The sequence below is a fragment of the Sus scrofa genome, chromosome 10 (assembly GCF_054392235.1).
Source record: "Sus scrofa isolate SSC_HxYL_T2T_F1_AM1 chromosome 10, Sscrofa_HxYL_maternal_Yorkshire_Landrace_v2.0, whole genome shotgun sequence".
Taxonomy (NCBI): Eukaryota; Metazoa; Chordata; class Mammalia; order Artiodactyla; family Suidae; genus Sus; species Sus scrofa.
In genome coordinates this window covers 4,706,456-4,726,951 of record NC_139392.1, presented here as the reverse complement: position 1 = coordinate 4,726,951, position 20,496 = coordinate 4,706,456, and the positions used below count along the sequence as shown (strand labels likewise).

The window sequence follows — 20,496 nt, the reverse complement described above, 5'->3', positions numbered from 1 at the left end:
TGTTCTTGTTATTACTCTGGCAACCAACATGAGAACAATATTTCAATTAAAAATCTGACAAAATCTCTTCTGTCAAAAGCATAAACTCTAAATACCACACTAGTATTCATATTTCCACAAGATAACAAAAGCTTGATGGGTTTAAAAAATTAAAAACCTAAGCGGCTGTTTCTATAAAAGTATGATATAAAATCAAAATATAGGACATTTAGATTGATGTGGAACAGAATAAAAAGTCACTATTAAGTTTGTGAAGAAGAATAATAAAATAAAAATGATTGAGCTCAATCATTTTTGTTATAAATTTGACAAGTGCTGAGGGGTCTAAAATTGTAGGCACAGTAGGCTGGAAAAAGTCAATTCTAATAATAAAACAAAATAGGTAGTCAAAAAACAAGGAAAATACACTGATAAATTGCAACACATATGTTGCCTGAAAAGACATTATGTTTTCCTTAGAATAAAAATCAGATAACGATAAGTGCACTGTATGTATGCATAAATATAAAAATTGATTTCTAGAAAGATTGCAGAAATAATTGAACAGAGCCAAAGAATCATCATTCAGAAAAAAAAAATAGACTAAAATCCATATATTATTCACCATCTCTATTATCAAAATACCGAAAACTCTTGCACTTGGGAAAAAAGTCAATGAAACTTCACATTGATAATCAACCTTATAATGGCATAGAGTATTTTATTCATTTGTTTTCCATTTTCCTAGAAAATAGTATGGTATTAATCAGAAATGTTTAATTGCCTAACATTAATTTGGCCAAAAGTCATATGAAGTCACAGTCTATTGGTAATCAGGAAAATGAAACAGACTAAAGTAGAATCATTTGGTATCCATTTAATGGGAAAAAATTTAAAGCTGACAGAAATTTTTGCTAAGAAAGAAAATGAATCTGTACTGTGTATAAACACTAATGTCAGTGAAAACTGTGAAACCAACCTTGGGAAACACTTTGTTACATTCTCAGAGTATTGAGTATTCTCTTTCCATGCAATGTAGAGCTTTCTCTTGCAGCTATAAACTAGAGAAACTCTTACACATGTACACCAGGAGAGAGGGGCAAAAATACACACATGATCACTCTTTATGCTAGCAAATCCTGAGTAATTCCAAATGTCTATAAATAGGAAAGTGGATGAAACAGTATCAACAGAGGGGTAGGACAAAAAATTAATAATGAATAAGTTACAGCAGCACCTAACTATGGGAATGAATTGTAGCATTATAACAGTAAGGAGAAAAGTCAGCACCCAATATTAAATACATCACACATTATATAGCCACATGGAGATTTAACTGTGATCATTCCAGTTTACTTTTTCTTTCCCTGTGTGGGAACTGCAAGGATAGCTTGTATACCTATCAAGGAAGTGCCGAACTTGTCCATAGCAGTGATGTTTTTATGTCTTTAAGGCATGCTAGCTGAAGGAGGATAATAAGAAAAAGTGTTGCCTACTGCTTTTAGGCAGTCACACAAAATAACTGCCGCTTGCACATGCGTTTCCTACTATTTAAATGCCTTAAAGTTCCATTAAAGCACAGGAAGTTGCCCATTCTTAAATGAGAAGTGAGCACTGAAACCACAAATTCAACACAAACTTAGTTACCAGGAATTTCTAATTTTAGAATCACTTTTTTTTTTTTTTTTTTACTTTTTACAGTCACACCTGCTGCATATGGAAGCTTCCAGGCTAACAGTTCAATGTGAGCTGCAGGTGTGGCCTAAGATACAGCCAGGGCAACACCAGATCTGAGCCACATATGTAACCTATGCTGCATCTTGCAGCAACACAGAATCTTTAACCTACTGAGCAAGGCCAAGGATCAAACCTGCATCCTCTCAGAGACAACATCAGGTTGTTAACCCACTGAGTCACAGCGGAAATGCCTAGAATCACACTTACATATACATTAAAAGCAAATAAAACTGTTCAAGCAAATAAAACTGTGTTTAGAAAACCACCACCATGTACCCTTTCTGTAGTCTTTTTTTTAATAGTTATTTCCCCAATACAATTTTTTTTTCTACTGTACAGCATGGTGACCCAATTACACATACATGTATACATTTTTTTTCTCACATTATCATGCTCCATCATAAGTGACTAGACACAGTTCCCAGTGCTACACAGCAGGATCTCATTGCTAATCCATTCCAAAGGCAAGAGTTTGCATCTCAACCCCAAGCTCCTCAACCACCCCACTCCCCCGCCTCGGCAACCACAAGTCTACTCTGCAAGTCCATCATTTTCTTTTCTGTGGAAAGGTTCATTTGTGCCTTATATTAGATCCCAGATATAAATGATATCATATGGTATTTGTCTTTCTCTTTCTGGCTTACTTCACTCAGTATGAGAGTCTCTAGTTCCATCCATGTTGCTGCAAATGGCATTATGCCATTCTTTTTTATGGCTGAGTAGTATGCCATTGTGTATATATACCACATCTTCCTAATCCAATCATCTGTCAATGGACATTTGGGTTGTTTCCATGTCTTGGCTATTGTGAATGAGCTGCAATGAACATGAGGGTGCATGTGTCTTTTTTAAGGAAAGTTTGGTGCAGATATATACCCAAGCATGGGATTGCTGGGTCATGTGGTAGTTCTATGCATAGATTTCTAAGCTACCTCCATAATGATCTCCATGGTGGTTGTATCAGCTTACATTCCCACCAATAGTGCAAGAGGGATCCCTTTTCTCCACACCCCTTCCAGCATTTGTCATTTGTGGACTTATTAATGATAGCCATTCTGACTGGTGTGAGGTGGTATCTCGTGGCAGTTTTGATTTGCATTTCTCTAATAATCAGAGATGCTGAGCATTTTTTTCATGTGCTTGTTGGCCATCTGTACATCCTCCTTGGAGAAATGTCTACTTATGTCTTTTGCCCATTTTTCAACTGGGTTGTTGGCTTTTTTGCTATTGAGTTTTATTAAGTTGCTTGTATATTTTCAAATAAACATGACTTTCAGAAAAATATAACAAAAAAGAAAAAGTTGCCCAATATACTATCTTTCTTCATTAGCTAATCAACTCAGACATTATTTCAAAATCTAGTTTTTGATTTTTAAGACTCATTCTCAAAAAAAAAATACCCTTAGATACATATGGCATGATTACTGTATAACATGATGTATGTTCTAAACTAGGTTTTGGTATAGAATTTTTTTTTTTTTTTTGTCTTTTGTCTTTTGTCTTTTTGTTGTTGTTGTTGTTGTTGTTGCTATTTCTTGGGCCACTCCCGCGGCATATGGAGGTTCCCAGGCTAGGGGTTGAATCGGAGCTGTAGCCACCGGCCTACGCCAGAGCCACAGCAACGCGGGATCCGAGCCGCGTTTGCGACCTACACCACAGCTCACAGAAACGCCAGATCGTTAACCCACTGAGCAAGGCCAGGGACCGAACCCGCAACCTCATGGTTCCTAGTCGGATTCGTTAACCACTGCGCCACGACGGGAACTCCAGAATTTTTAATTATTAAATGACAGATTAAAAGTGCTCATTACCTTTAACTACAGAGACTCTAAAATGTCAAGAGAGAAAAATATATAAAATATATTTTCAGGAAATTGATTACTTGATTTTCTATTACATAGAAGAACTTTTACTTGTGAATCTGCACTGACAACTTTAAAACCTGTGCCCTTTCTTTGCAAAATATCGAAATAAATTTAAAATAAAACATTAATCTCAAAATATATAAAATATTTTTACTCTTATTTTTACTTTCAAAGTAACAAGTAAAGCTGTTAAGAGTATTTATAAGCCTAATCAAATATACAGTGAGAGGAAGATTATATTTTATATTGACTTATTCATTAGTTTCTGTAACCTTAAATCCATTTCTTTCATTGTACAGAAGTAGAATGAGTGCCAATCTTTAGAAACATCCAGAGATTTTAAGTACATTTTCCATATAAGCAGGAGCTTTCATTCAAACACTTTAAGTAATTTTTATGTTAAAAAGGAAAAAAATTCTGTAAAGCATTTACTAGTGATAAGAAAAACTAAATTTCAGTAAAAGAGAACCCCAGGAACATAACATGTATTCTTAGTACCTGCATGACTGGGGTAAGATTTAAAGGGGAAAAATACTTTTTTTAAATTTTAGTAAGATTACTTTAAAAGAATGGTCTTCAGGTGGTTCAAATAGTGTACTTTTACGTTTGGTTGTGATAATTCTTCAATTGTTTATGATTTCACATTCTTAAACAACTTAGGTAGTTTGGAATACATTTATGCAAATTAAAAACTACAACTCACTATTCCTGTATCTATTTCTGATATTTCTTTCATTATATAATTCAAATATCTCAGTTTCTAGTTAGAATTTACCTTCTTTTATAACTATCATAAGGGTAAATGGTATTTAGAAGCATATATGACAACTAGTATATACACACAATATTAGTACTTCCTCTCAAAATCTTTTAGGTGTTTAATGGGAAAGTTTCTTTGTTTCTGCTACTCAAATGGTGAAGCAAGTATCTTTGTTATAGAACCTAGAGATTTTACTTTATTTTTTACAGTTACATGGAAACATTGACTCTATTAAAATGCAATAATTCTTATTAAGAAAACATTGCCTCTGGCTAAATTTTACTATCTTTTAACATTGACTGAAGTCTGTAAGTTTATTTTTTTTTATTTGTTTATTTTTTTAATTTTTTGTCTTTTTGCCATTTCTTGGGCCACTCCCGCAGCATATGGAGGTTCCAGGCTAGGGGTCTAATCGGAGCTATAGCCACCAGCCTACACCTGAGCCACAGCAACGTGGGATCCGAGCCGTGTCTGCAATCTATACCACAGCTCACAGCAACACCGGATCGTCAACCCACTGAGCAAGGCCAGGGATCGAACCCTCAACCTCATGGTTCCTAGTCATATTCGTTAACCACTGCACCAAGATGGGAACTCCTGAAGTCTGTAAGTTTAATTTACAGCCTATTCAGACCCACATTCTTACTTTATGTTCTGTAAGAAAATTTTTATGAAACAAAATTTGAAGAGAAAATTTTATATGTTTTCTCCTTTTCAAAGTGCCAAATGATACAATTTCTTACGGGGTGGCCTAAGATTTTTCAAGTCATTTTTGTGATTGAGATGAGATAATTTTCTCTTTCTTTGTAAATACTGGGACATTAGTTTGCTAGCTCTCCTCGAAGCCTTGCTTTTAATATTCTAAAATCCCCCATGACTTAAGTCCCAGCCTCGGCGGATGTTCAAAGTTATATCAGGATAACTTTTGTGAAAGACGTCTACAAGCACTGTATATTCTCAGGAGCACCACAAAGCCCAATCTGCCTTAAGATTTTCAATTTCTACTCTAATACAGTTCATAATATTTCTATTACAAAGATTTCTTTAAAAAATAACATCTGTGAGTATATTGATTGGGAAAAGAAATTCTATAAAAAATATCTGAACATGCTCAGAGAACAAAATTGAAAAGAAATTCAGAGAATATTTTATAAAACATGTTTATATTCCTACAATTTGTTTTTCAACTGTGTTATGAGTAAAATGACATTGTGTTTGCAGAGTAGAAGCTGGGTACATAATAAAGCAATGAACACAACGCACTTGATGACCGACAAGTATAAAATAGGAACTTCTAGACTGACATAAGGTCCTTTCATATCTATACAATCAGAGATATAAATCTTCAAAATGTCATTACTAATGAGTAGGATGGCAGAATGGATGGTAATAAAATTAATTTTGTAATATGTATTTAATACCTAGGACATTGGACTTGGGGTAGTGAATAAGAGTCAATATAAAACAGAAGTAATACAAATAAAAAAGTCACCCTTTTTAACAAAATACAAAATGGCTCATGCACTTTTACTAAAGTGGTTGTATTGTTTTATACAAAACCAACACTCTTACTTTTGACACATGCAGTCCTGCACCTTGTGTTTTCCCAAAGGAGTTGAAAACTCTTACTGGCCCCAAAACATATGTACGTTTATAGCAGCTTTATCATAATTGTCAAAATTTAGAAATAACCACTATTCCTTCAGTAGTTGAAAGAATAAATCAACTGTAGTCCATCCAGGCAAATAAATATTTTTCAGCACTAGAAAGAAATGAGCTTATAGCCATATAAAAGACATGGAAGGAGTTCCCACTGTGGAGCAGCAGAAATAAATCTGACTAGGAACCATGAGGTTGTGGGTTCAATCCCTGGCCTCGCTCAGTGGGTTAAGGATCCAGCGTTGCTGTGAGCTGTGGTGTAGGTCGCAGATGCATCTTGGATCTGGCATTGCCGTGGCTCTGGTGTAGGCCAGAGGCTGCAGCTCTGATTAGAACTCTAGCCTGGGGACCTCCACATGCCGTGGGTGCAGCCCTAAAAAGCAAAAAAAAAAAAAAAAGAAATCATCGCGGTTTTATGGTCTAAAGTATTAATTTGAATTAATTCAAATCATAAAAAATATAAAAAAAGAATAAGATTTTACCATTTGCCACAACATGGATCAATGTGGAGGGTATTATGCCAAGTAAAATAAGTCATGCAAATACAAATACTATATGATTTCACTCACAAGTAGAATATAAAAAAACAAACTAGTGAATGGAACAAAAAAGAAACAGACTCAGAGAATGAACTAGTGGGCAATGGTGGGGAGAGGGAATGGAGCAGGAGCAAGATGGGGGGATTAAGAGGTACAAACGATTTTGTATAAAATAAACCTATTCAAGGCTATATTGAACCACACCGACCATAGAGCTAATATTCTATGATAATAAAATATTCCATTTTATATAAATGTAATATAACCTTTAGAAATTATGAATGTGTTGTACACCTATTAACTTATACAGTGTTTTATATAATAGTGTACAGCAACTATAAGTAAATACAAAAAATAATAAGAATCATAAGAAGACATGAAAAAGAGGAAGATATCACGCATATTACTAAGTGAGGGAAGCCAATCGGAAAAGGCCTCCTACTGTCTGATTCCAACAGGTACCTTGTTTTGCTGCACTTTGCTTTATTCTGCTCATTCCTTTTTTTCTTACGGATTGAAAAATTTGTGGCAACCCTGCACTGAGTACATCCATTGGCACCATTTTTTCACTTTCCTTCATTTTCTTCCTTCTTTCTTTCTTTTTTTTTATTTTTTTTATTCATTTTAGGGCTGCATCTGTGGCACACGGAGGTTCCCAGGCAAGGTGGTGAATTGGAGCTATAGCTGCTGGCCTACACCACAGACACAGCAACACCAGATCCGAGCTGCACCTGCAACCCACCCCACAGCTTAACACCTGATCCTTAATCCACCGAGCAAGGCCAGGGATCGAACCTACATTCCCATGGATGCTAGTCAGATTCGTTTCCACTGAGCCACAATGGGAACTCCCTTATTTTCTATTTCTGTCATATTTTGCTAATTCTCTCAATTTTTCAAACATTGTTATTAATATATTTGTTGTGGTCATCTTTGACCACCCATCTTTTCTCATTACTATTGCAAAAAATGATGCCTCACTTAAAGCTCCATTGAATGTTAGCAATTTTTAGCAATAAAATATATTTTAATGAAGGTATATACATTGTTGTTTAGACATAACAATATTACATACTTAATAGACTACAGCAGAGTGTTTTCATAGCTTTTAAATACTATTTGAAAACAAAACAAACAAAAAAAAAACCTGTGACTCAGTTGACTGCTGTTCTTGCTCTACTGTAAAGATATGGAACGAAAACCACAGTATTTCCCAAATACGTCTGTATGAACTCTGGAAAAGACACAACTATAGAGTTGGTAAAAAGACGAGTGGCTGCTAGGGTGGAGGAAAGGAATGATAAACAGGTGGAGTACAAAGAATAATCAGGGCAGTGAGACTACTCTATACAGAGTAGACTCGTACTATGATGATGAGTACAGGCCATCATATATTGGTACAAATCCAACCAACACACTACGGCAAGAGTGGACTCTCATGTAACTCCAGACTTAGGGTGATAGGAGCTTTCACCCAGTGTAACATGTCCCCCAGTCCTGTGAGGACTGTGGACGATGGTGTAGACACAAGTGGGGGTAGGAGGTGTTTGGGCAATTTTTGCACCTTCTGTACCATTTTTCGATTAACTTAAAACTGCTCTAAAAATAAAGCCTAATAATTAAAAAAAAAACTCACAAATAAGGAGAAACTATTTGACAATCATATATCTGATCAAAGATTCTGTTTTCAGAATACATAAAGAATTCTTGAAACAGCGAGAAAAAAAAAACAAATGGGCACAACACTGTACATCCACTGGCCATGCATAAAAAAGAGCAAGACTATTTGCATAATCGTTTCACCAACGTAAAGATACATGACGCAAATGTGTCCATGGGGGGAGAGTAAGTTAATAATGACATAGTTACCTGTCTGTTAGAATGGCCGAAACGGTCCATTTTGATGTGAACAGGTACTGGCGAGGATTTGGAGGAACTGGGAATGTCAAACAGTCGGGGTGGAAGACGGCTTAGAAGTTCTGCGCACATGCAAATGTTCACATACGATGCCACACAGTCACCCCATTCCGTGTATTTATCAAAAATAAACAGTAGTGCGTAAAAGACGGGACCTGAGTGTCCACAGCAGTTTTATGTGTAATAGCCAAAATATGAAACAACCCAATCATCTTTCAGTACATGGATGGCAAAAAAACTGATACAGACAATAGGGGTTCGTATGATAATTTCTATAATAACAGCGAATGAACTACTGAAGCACAGAAAGAATTAATAAATATCAAAAGGATTATGCTAAGTGACAGAATTAGACATACACCATACATACGGTATGATTCCATTTATATGCAGCTGTAGAAAATGCAGACTACTCCATGATGAGAAAAAAGATAAGGACATCTCTTCCTGGGGAATGATGACAAGGAGGTTGCGAAAGGGCAAAAAGAAATTTTTGTCGCGAATAGTATATCAATTATCTTGGTTTTGGTGATTGTTTCAGAGTATAGACGTGTGTGTGTGTATAAGCTTTCCAATATATGTCTTTTAACAATGTATGGTTTATGATTTATGCAGTTTTCTTTCTGACATTATAGCTGTTAGAAATAAGGAAAAGGAAACAGTAAGGAAAAACAATCTTCAAAAAATATAAAGCTTAATATATATTATTCTAAGAGTCTGTGAGTAAATAAGCCTTTAAATAGCTTTAAGACTGCTAAGTATATCACTGTATTAAATACATCTGTATATTCTCCAAGTGCATGTTTGGCAAGGGTGTGTTTTGAAGATGTCAAACTGCAGCTAATGTCAGGGTTTTAATTTTAAATGTCTTCTAAATAAAGTCTTCATTAACAGTGCATATCCTGGACTCAATATATTTCCAGCTCTTAGTATTTAATCTGTGTAAGACTAGACAATAGATCAATACACAGCATCCTTAAAGACAAATAAGTCAGTGGCGAACAAAAGAAATCCATTCACCTAGTTAACATTCCATCAGAAAGGATGACGGGAACTGTCACCAAGACAGATGGTAATATGACAACAAGGATTCAAACATGGTTTGGGGGTTTTGTTTGTTTTGTGTAATGTTACTGCTGTTAGACTTCATTCTTGGTCTGGAAGCAAAGAGCCCAAAATATTGTTCTGTTGCATTTAAATGCACATCCAAAAAGTATATATAGTTTCATGGCTTTTCTTGCAAATACATGCACAACTGAATAAAGGGGAAAGTTGAAATTTCTTGGATTACAAATTCATTTTATCTTGTGTTTCTTCCACAATGATTAAATTTACCATAATAAATGAAGAAGCCTCCCCCAGATATTGCCCAGACAAATAAGAAAAAAAAATAGTCTTTAAACAACTGATACTGGTTAGGAGGCAAACAGAGAAACAAAAGATGATAAGGCAATGAGTTGGTGCTGTATAGAGGTATAGAGAAATGACTTGGAATGGCAAAAAAAAAAAAAAAGTATAATGAAAAAAATCATTATATATGGAAATGATATCTAGGTTTTAACCATACCTGTGTCACTTCATAACTATAACAATAAGCAAAAGTATATTTTCCTTTGTCTTTGGTTTCCCCACTTGTAAGTTGGGTAAAATCAGGTATTTCACATAATGATAAACACTAAATTAGACATGTTTAGCTACCCTTGGCACAAAAGCAGACTCAAAGTAGGTGCACACACTAGACACAAAGCTGATTTTGAACTTGAATATAAATAGGAATACAAAAAAGGAAAATTTTTTCTGAGAATGTCATATAAAATTTCTACAAAGATATGACTTTCCTTTGAAGCGGGTGTTCCCTAATCAGGTTTCAGATTTTAGGTGATAGGGAAATGACTAAATTGAGAAAAAATGCAATGATGCCCACCCTCCCAATTTCTATTCAGGATTGTAATCTTGCTTAATTCTCATGAATTTCAATAAAGCAACAACAGTATAAAGAAAGTTCTGAGAAGAGTAAGAAAATCTTACGTTAAGGCAGATATGGTAACGATTTAGAAAACTTTGAGATACCTACAAATTTGATATGAGAACTAATGTGTGAATTTATCAAGAAGGTTAAAGAGAAGCTTAGCACAATATAAAGTGTATTTTTACTTACAAGGAGCAAATAATGGAAAAATTAAATAATTTACTTTTCATCTTTTAATATAAAACAGGGATAAATTTAACAAAAAAATCTGTTGAAAACTACAAAATACTTTGAGGAAGATTAAAAAAAAAGAAAAGGATTTTAGATATAATGCATTAATTGAAACACTTAGTATTTTTTAGATAGCAACCTTCTGCAAATTGACCTACAGAATGAATGCAATCGAAAGGGAAATTATAGTAGTTTTTTTTTCTTAATATGAATACAATTATTCTAAATTTTACTTGAAACTCAAATGACCTTATATATTCAAAACAATTTGGAACAGGAAAAATAAAATTAGAAGGCTTATACTGCCTAATTTGCAAACTTACTCTACAGCTACAGTAAATAAACCCTTTCAAATTGACATAAGCATAAACATTCAGATCAATAAAGAAGAATAGAGGAGGAGTTCCCTTTGTTGCTCAGTGGAAATGAACCCGACTAGCATCCATGAGGATGTGGGTTCAATCCCTGGCCTCGTTCAGTGGGTTAAGGATCCAGCAATGCCGTTAGCCCTCACGTAGTTTGCAGTTGTGGCTTGGATCCAGCATTGCTATGGCTGTGGCATAGGCCTGTGGGTACACCTCTGATTCATCCCCTAGCCTGGGAACTTGCATATGTCGTGGGTGTGGCCCTAAAAAAAATTGCAATGTTAAGACACACACACACTAAAATGGTAGAATTAGAAACACTAATAATACCAGCATTAGTGAGAATACAGACCTGCTGGAACACAAATGCACTGCTTGTCTCAGTGTAAAATAATTATTTTGAAAAAACAATTCTTATGAATTTATAATTGATCCACTAATTTCATTCCAGGTTATTTAACAAAACAAATGAAAATATGTACACATTAAAATTATAGCCAAATAATTGTAACAGATTTATTAACCTAGTCCAAATCTGGAAGCAAACTAAACATGCATTAGCAAGTGAATGGGTAAACAATTCACGGTATATCTATTCAATGGAATACTACATAGCAACTGAAGGAGGGCAAATACTGACAGATGAAAAAAAAAAAATGAAGGAAACAAACTATGCCAAGCACAAACTAAGTATATATTATCACATGCTTGTGTAGCTGCAGAAAACACACTTTTTCTGTGGTTTATGGAATGCGTCTCGGTTGCCTAAAGTCAGGTGTGCAGAGGTGTGTGAGATGATGAGCACAGCACGACAGGTTGTGTCTCACGTGCTGCATTCACACACATGACATTCTCCCAGGAATTCTCGCTCCGTGTTCTACGCCATTCAGCTAGTTACAGAATGGTGAGGGTACAGGTTTTATAGCGCAGCAACTACCCGGCAAGGGAGATATCAATCTTTCCTTTTTTGCAGGCATTCTCAATCTCTGCTAAAACATTAAAAACCTTCCCACTCATTTGACTAGCCTGACGTTCTCGCACACAAGGGAATCCTGTAACTTTTCCTTACAAACTGAAGTCTGCAAGTCAAAAGAGTATCCCTTCTGTTTCCTCCTAAGTTGCTTTGTTTGTTTGTTTGTTTGTTTGTTTGTTTTCAGTATAAACTGGAAATAAAAAGTAATGGTGGAGGATGGATAGTAACTTCTGCCACTTCCAAGTAAAGCCTGGGAGAATCCTAGTAGCCTATCAGTGCTTCTTTTCAAAGGATACCTTTCATTGTGGTTCCTTTTCTGAGGACTTTAGTTACATTGTGTGACAATGTGAAAAATTCCTCTCAAATACTGCTATAATATGTGTCTTTATCTACATACTTGTTTTTAACCTTTTAAATTAAAATGTTATTGGCATAAACCCGTATGCACAATTTAAAGAGGTTAAGTATTTTTCAAAAGGAAAACGTGTTTAACTTTATGAATTAAGGTTACATTTTTATTTTTTTACATCCATTTTAAATATTATTTTCCATTCTCTCTATCCCAGGAGGCTGGATATAGTTCCCCGTGCTTTAGAGTAGGAGCTCGTTGTTTATCCATTCTAAATGTAATGGTTTGCACCTCTTAACCCCAAACACCCCAAACTGTTTAACTTCTGATTTTTAAAAACAGGTTTTCCCCCCCTTTTTTTTTTTTTTTAGGAGGAAGGAGGATAATCTCTACCTCTGACTACTATTAATAATATTGGTCAGTGATTTAGAAGAAGCAAGCGATCATTTTAAGTGTATCGCTTGCAGTAATTCTTAAAGATTTTATTTTTATAGACTTGGTTGAAAATCTTATAATACACAGTAACACTACTCTGCATAATATTTTTTACATACAAGGTCAATGGATTTACTAACATCCTGAAAGCCGTCTGAATCATGGACACCTGTTAAAATCTATGTCTAGAAACTTATGCCTGGATCAAAATTAAAATGCATAACACAGTAAATAACTTCAAGCCACAAAAAACCAGTAACAGTCCTATACTGTATCCTTCTGTGGAGGTCATCATTGTATAAAGTTTTTTCCTCTTACCTCCTAAGATTTTCATATATTAACCTTTTCACTAGGTTCTACATTCAATTCATAGAAATTGGACTATAACGCAAGATACAAGCATAGGTAAATGTTTCCGCTAGGAGTGTCATGCAGAATTTAAATAACTCTTTAAAGACTGCTAGCTGATGGGTCACATTAGTTTTATTATTTCTGAAATACTGTATCATTTTAATTTGGTTGATCTTTTGAACAAAGAGAAGGAACATGTTTAGCAATGCATGTCTGTGAAAATTTGGGGATGGAAACTTAATTTTTTAATGTATTACACATATATAAAATTGCATCCCTTGTTATTCAGGCAAAACAGAGTACAGGAATGAAGATTTGTGAGAGCATTGTGAGCTTTTAAGTATACTTTTGAGCGACAATACTTATGAGACTTTCTAGAAAATTTCAAACGTCAATACGTTAGGGTCTCCTTGACATGTTATTACCCTATTATAAAAATGTTATACGTTTATGTCATGCACAGAAACAATTTGGTTAGAAAATTTATGTGATATTATGACTTCAGTCCAAAAATGAGATACTATATTAGAAAGCATTTAAGTGAACTGACACAAGGGCTTTATTATAGGTGATCTAAAGCAAGCAAAATACAAATCAACTGTGTAGTCTTTCCTGTAATCACCTAAATTCCAGACAAAATGGTTTGTGTTTTATGTTAAGTCATTAAGTTGTGCATGTCAGGAAAGGAACCCATACACAAGTGCAGCATCCATTACTAGATGCTTCATCAAACCTAATAGAGTATTTACATCTCCAGGAAGATCAGGAAGGAAGGAGAAAAGGAGACTTACATTTATCAAATGTCTCCTAATGTGTTTCTGCACTTAATGCTTTTCTATAGGAGCAGAAGAGAATGAACTGAGTGACCCTATGTAATTGAGAAGTCCTTGTTTTAAAACCCTGCGGTTAACATAAACAGGATATCAACTCTCTACTGAAACCCAAATAAAGCGGTAGTAAAAAGAATGAGAAAAGGTACCAAAATGCAGAATTAAAATGTAGGGAAAGTCGGCAACTACAAATGAGTGTTAGTAAAAACTTTCAGAAGAAATGCAAGAAAATTAATTGTAACAGATTTAGCAGAGTGGCTAAAACCAATGTGTATGCAATGGGGGGAAAAGTCTAAGCAGCAAGCTAAAAGGTGCCACAGAGTAATGGGTTAGAAAACATCTAAAGCCAGTAGTCCAGAGCTGGGCGTCTGCCCAAACACGAGAGAGTTAAAAAAATGTATCTAGAATATGATTTCCAACTGGGAAGGGATGGGGCGAGCAACTGCAGAGACGCTGAGGTATTGTTTCTATTTTTAAATCATATACCTGGCTGAGTAGTATTCCACTGTATGTTATTAATCCGTTCATCTGTTAGTGGACATTTAGGTTGTTTCCATGTCCTGGCTATTATGAATAGTCCTGTGATGACTATAGGGGCACATGTATTTTTTGAATGAATGTTTTGTCCAGATACATATCCAGGAGTGGGATTGCTGGATCATACGGTGGTTCTATGTTTAGTTTTCTGAGGTACCTCCACACTATTTTCCATAGTGGCTGCACACATTTACATTCCCACCAACACTGGAGGAGGATTCCTTTTTCGCCACACCCTCAACAGATGAACGCATTAAGATGTGGTGCATATACTGAATGAAATACTACTCAGCCATAAAAAAGGACAAAATAACGCCATTTGCAGCAATATGGATGCAACTAGAGATTCTCATACTAAGGGAACTAAGTCAGAAAGAGCAAAACAAATAACATGTTATCACTCACATACAGAATGTAAAATATGGCATAAATGATCCTATCTACAAAACAGAAACAGATCACAGACACAGATAACAGATTTGTGGTTGCCAGTGAAGTGGAGGGAGGGAATGGGATAGACAGGGAGTTTGGGGGTGACAGCTGTAACCTTACATTTGGCCTGGATAAGGAATGAGGTCCTGCTGTATGCTGTAGAGCACAAGGAACTATGTACAATCTCTTGGGTTAGTTATATAAATAACTGGGTCACTTTGCTCTATAGCAAAAAATAGAAGGAACATTATAAATGGGCTACACTTTAATAAATGTTTTTTAAAAATAAAAAAATAAATCATATACATGAACTAAAAATGTAAAGAAACAGAGAGAGAGAGAAGATAGCATCTTTCTTAATTGAAAGTAGTATCTCTACCCCCATAGAGAATTCAGTTATGGTATAAGTTTACGGTGGCTGTCTTAAAGTAACACTGATAAATTTTAGTGAAAACCTCAAGACTCATAAAATGTATTTGTTCTGATATCACAAAGAAATGGATAGATGCCAGTAATAAACCCTACTTAACTTCACTCTATGCTGAGTAATTTGCCATTTATATCATGCTAAGTATTTTTCATTGAGAAATAAAGGAGATATAAAAAGGCATAAAGACAGAATAGGTACCTGCCCAGGAAAAAAAAAGGAGAACAAAATATTTAAGTCAGAGAAAAATGATTCAGAATCAATGAACAGAAATTGGAATCTATGTGACAAAATAAACAGTAATATCCAGATTATATATAGGTATAGAAGAAGCATCAAATGATTAAAACATTCAAATAACCCATTGAAAGGATTATTACCCACCAACAAAGTTGCCCAGGATAACAATGCTTAAACTGGGGTATGCACATATTGTAGATACCTGAAGATTTTGCAAGAGTAAGTAAGAAAGACTGTTCAAAAGGAGCTATATTTTACATACTCAAATTTTATAAATACTAAATGCATCCTCCTAGAAGAAGGCTTTTTATTGAGGCATTATGTCATTTTCTATCTTACCTTCCATACCAAAATTATCCTTTTCCTATATTCAAAAAATTACTTTTATCTGTAATCTAATATATGGCACAAATGAAACTTTCCACAGAAAAGAAAATCATGGACTTAGAGAATAGACTTGTGGTTGCCAAGGAGGAGAGGGAGCGAGTGGGATGGATTGGGAGCTTGGGGTTAAGAGATGCAGACTATTGCCTTTGGAATGGCTTAGCAATGAGATCCTGCTGTGCAGCACTGGGAACTATGTCTAGTCACTTATGATGGAGCCTGATGATGGGAGAAAAAAGAATGTGTACATGTATGTGTAACTGGGTCACCTTGCTGTACAGGAGAAAATTGCCACAACACTGTAAACAAGCTATAATGGAAAAAAATGAAAATTATTATATTTAAAAAAAACCAAAAAGGAAATATAAAAAAATAAAATAAAAATTTTAAAAAAGAATGGCATATTTCTCATTGAATCAATTTTCGCAATGGGTATTTCACCAGTAGCAGAGAGATCATGACTTTAGAGAGACTGAAACGTATAAAAGATAAGCAGCCTGCTTTAAGAAAATGAATACGAAATTAGGTATGAAAGTAAATATTTATTTAGAAGAAGAGAAGAGGTCATCAATAATTAATGGAATGTTAAGAGTTCAAGGTCCATTTCTTGTGAAATTGCTCTAGGCAATTTACCAGAATTGCTTACATGGAAATGCTTCTTGCTTGCAATCTATCTTCATTTCTTCTCCTAGAACAGTCTACAACTAACAGTAACTGCAAGCATTCATTGAAATCTATTCAAGGGACTGGCTCTAAAACTTGAAGTTCATTATCTTCAAAACCCTAAGCTCCTGCTTTCTGGCTTTCAAATAAATAAAAAATTTGAAACGTGAATGGCAGGGAAACCTCCCTTAAACAATTAAGTCACCATAGACCTATGGAAGAACCACAGTGCTTTCTTTGCCTTACACACATCTGTGTTGAGCGTAAGGTGTATGGAGAGAAAGAGATATTTGGGCACATGCTCTAAATTCAGATACATTATACAGTAGGACAGAAAAGATGATTGCTATTTTAATTTAAAGACCATGTCATATCTCTAAACTTTCACCTTTGGTCACAAGGAATAAAGATATAGGATAAGTCCTTCCACTCTAAAAATTAATAAATCTGAACAATATACACAAAGAAATGGTTTTTAGGCAGTGGGCAAAGACAGATCATAAGAATATGATCAAAATATTCTGAAAATTAAATTTTAAAATTGTCATTTACAATGTAATTTTTAAAAAATTAAGCATAATATCAGAAGGGTCAAAGAGCACAGAAGGGACTAATTGCAAGTCATGTAACTGATAGGAATTAATAACCAAATAAATTTTAAAATAATTCATACAACTTTACAACAAAAAAAGACAAAACAACCTGATCTAAAAAAGAGCAAAGGAGGGAGTTCCTGCTGTGGCGCCGCAGAAATGAACCAGACCAGCAGCTGAAGCTCCAATTCGACCCCTAGCCTGGAAATTTCCATATGCCACAGATGCAGCGCTAGAAAGCAATATAAACAAACAAACAAACAAACAAAGCAAAGGATATGAAGAGCCATTTTTCCAAATAAGATATGCAAATGACCAATAAGCAAATAAAGGAACAATGTCACAAATAATTGGTGAAATGCAAATCACAACCACAGCAAGATACTATTTCACACCCGATAGGATGGCTATTATTAAATAAATAAATAAATTAATAAAAATCCGTTCGCAAGAATGTAAAGAAATTGGACGGTAAGAACTTAAAGTAATGCAGCTTGTGCATTGACGGTAAGAACTTAAAGTAATGCAGCTGCTACGGAAAACAACATGGGGCTTCCACAAAATAATAAACATCGAATTATGACATGGTATCACAATTCCCTTTCCAGGTATATACCCAAAAGAATGAAGAGCAAGGACGAGATTACGTGCCTTTACACCAATATTCACAATGTTCTTCACAATGGCCAAAAGGTGGAAACAACTCAAATGCCCACTGACAGATGAATGGATCAAGTGAAAGCGGGATATGCATGCAATGGAAGATTACTCGGCCTTAAACAAAAGGAACTCCTGATACATGCTACCACATGGCTGAACCTTGAAGGCATTATGTTAAGTGAGATAACCAAGACAAGGAATGACAAATATTGAAATATTGTATGATTCCACTCACACGCCTTACCTAGAAGAGAGGAGAGATGTGGACGGAAAGGGGAAATGGAAGAAGGAAATGGGAAGTTATCATTCACAGGTACGGAGCTGCAGTCTGGGAGGAAGAACATGTCCCAGGTATGGATTACGGTGACGGATAAACAGAAACATCAATGTATTTAGTGCGAATAAGTTCTACACTTTTGGACAGTCATGATGGCAATTTTTATGTTATATATACTCTCCAGTTTTCAAAAGTAAAGAAAGTGTTGAAAACAACTTAGAAAGAGAGTGAAGAAAATATTTTCAAGAGGTCTACCCTGAGGTCTACCAAAACTGCTGAAGGAAATGAGGCAAGACTTCGTAAAAGAAGGAATGTTACACATCGCTGATGGGAAAACGGATATGCTGGAGAAAGGCACTGCCCCTAAGCTAAATCTATAGTCTGAAGGGAGTCTAATAAAAACATCAGGAGGTAATTTTTGCATGGCTTTTCTTTTGTTTTTGTAAAAACTGAAAAATTTAATTCCACAATTTGTACGGAAGTGCAAAGGATCGAGAATAGCCAAAGTAATCTATTTAAAAATGCAAATTGAAAAAAGCAAAGAATATATGTGATTTTTTATAGCTTAATATAAAACCACAGGAAATAGTACCATATGGTTTGGGCAATATGACTTACATACAACACCACACAACAGGATAGTCCAAAAATGTACCTGTACATTTATGGTCGATGGATTTTGAAGACATCCACCAAAGGGAGTTAGGATGAAAATGAGAGTCTTTAACGACTGATTCCAAGACAACCATATATCTGAATGGGGAAAAAAGTGAACCCATTTTAATATTATAATGGTACTTAGTTTAAAATATGTTGTAGATCTACATGCAAAAACCGAAACTAAAAATGTCTAGAAGTAAAGATTTAGAAAGGGAGTTTGTAGAGGGGATTCAGCACTATACACTAAATGAAATGATACCACTTCCTCAAAACGAGTAACACCATATAAAAGGCACTCTCGAGAAAATGAATAGGCAGGAGTTTCCACCACGGCTCAGAGGAAACAAATCTGACTAGCATCCATGAAGACAGTCTCAATCCCTGGCCTTGCTCAGTGGTTTAAGAGGTGAGCTGCGGTATAGGTCGCAGATGTGGCTTGGATCTGGCATTGCTGTGGCTGTGGTGTAGGCCAGGGGCTACAGCTCCAATTTGACCCCTAGCCAGGGAACCTCCATATGCCGCAGGTTCAACCCTAAAAAGTGAAGAAAAGAAAAAAATAGAAAGAAAAAAAAAAAGGCAAAATACAGAAATACAGATTTTCATAAAATACTTTGATAAAATATTTACAACATTCAAATGACTTATATTCATAATTTTATAAAGAGCTCTTATAAAGGAATAATAAGATAAATGAGATCATATTAAATAGGCAAGAGATTCAAAAATCATCAGAAAAGAAGATATATGGATGACAAAAAAAAAACACGTGAAAATTTGCTCAGTATGAGTAGTCTATTGAAATCATAATATTATTCCACAAGCACTTTGACAGCTAAAATTCACAATTGGTCTCTAGCAAATCATCAGAAATTTTTGTTGTTGTTTATTTTAGGGCAGCACCTGTGGCATAGGGAAGTTTCTGGGCTAAGGATCTAATCAGAGCTATAGCTGCTGGCCTACACTGCAGCTCACAGCAATGCCAGATCTGAGCCACGTTTGGAACCTACGCTAAAGCTCGTGGCAACGTCAGATCCTTAACCCACGAAGCAAGGCCAGGGATGGAACCCGCATCGTCATGGATATTAGTCATGTTCAATTCTGCTGGGCCACAAGGGGAACTCCATCAGCACTTTTAGCTACATCCATTTTACTGCCTCTGACCCAAACGTCCATAGCACTACTATTTACAATAGCCAAGACAAGGAAGCAACCTAAACGTTCATCCACCGATGAATGAATAAAGATGTGGTATGTATACACAATGGAATATTACTCAACCATGAAAAAGAATGAAAATCTGCCATTTGCAGCAACAAACATGGACTTAGAGATTATCATACTAAGAGAAGTAAGTCAGAAAGAGAAAGACAAATATCATGAGATAACTTATATGTGGAATCTCAAATATGATACCCATGAGCTTATTTACAAACTAGAAACAGACTCATAGACATAGAAAAGAAATTTAGGGTTACTGAAAGAGGATGGGGGAAAGGTTAAATTAGGATTTGGGGATTAGTAGATACAAAACTATATATAAAATAGGTAAACAAGAAGGTCCTACTGTATAGCACAGAGAACTATATTTAATATCCTATAATAAACCATAACAGAAAGGAATCTGAAATGTATATTTATATACATACATATATATATAAATGAAT

At 35.1% G+C, this 20,496-nt stretch overlaps 1 protein-coding gene across 1 annotated transcript in view; it reads right to left on the bottom strand.

Moving 5' to 3' along the window:
* The window catches only part of LOC146398768 (uncharacterized), a 690,556-nt gene that overhangs the window by 260,962 nt on the left and 409,098 nt on the right, over window positions 1–20,496 (bottom strand). The window contains exon 6 of the mRNA XM_084980982.1: window positions 18,828–18,925. Coding sequence (XP_084837108.1) covers window positions 18,896–18,925 — 30 coding nt within the window. The 3' untranslated portion in view covers window positions 18,828–18,895. The remainder of the gene's footprint in view (window positions 1–18,827; window positions 18,926–20,496) is intronic.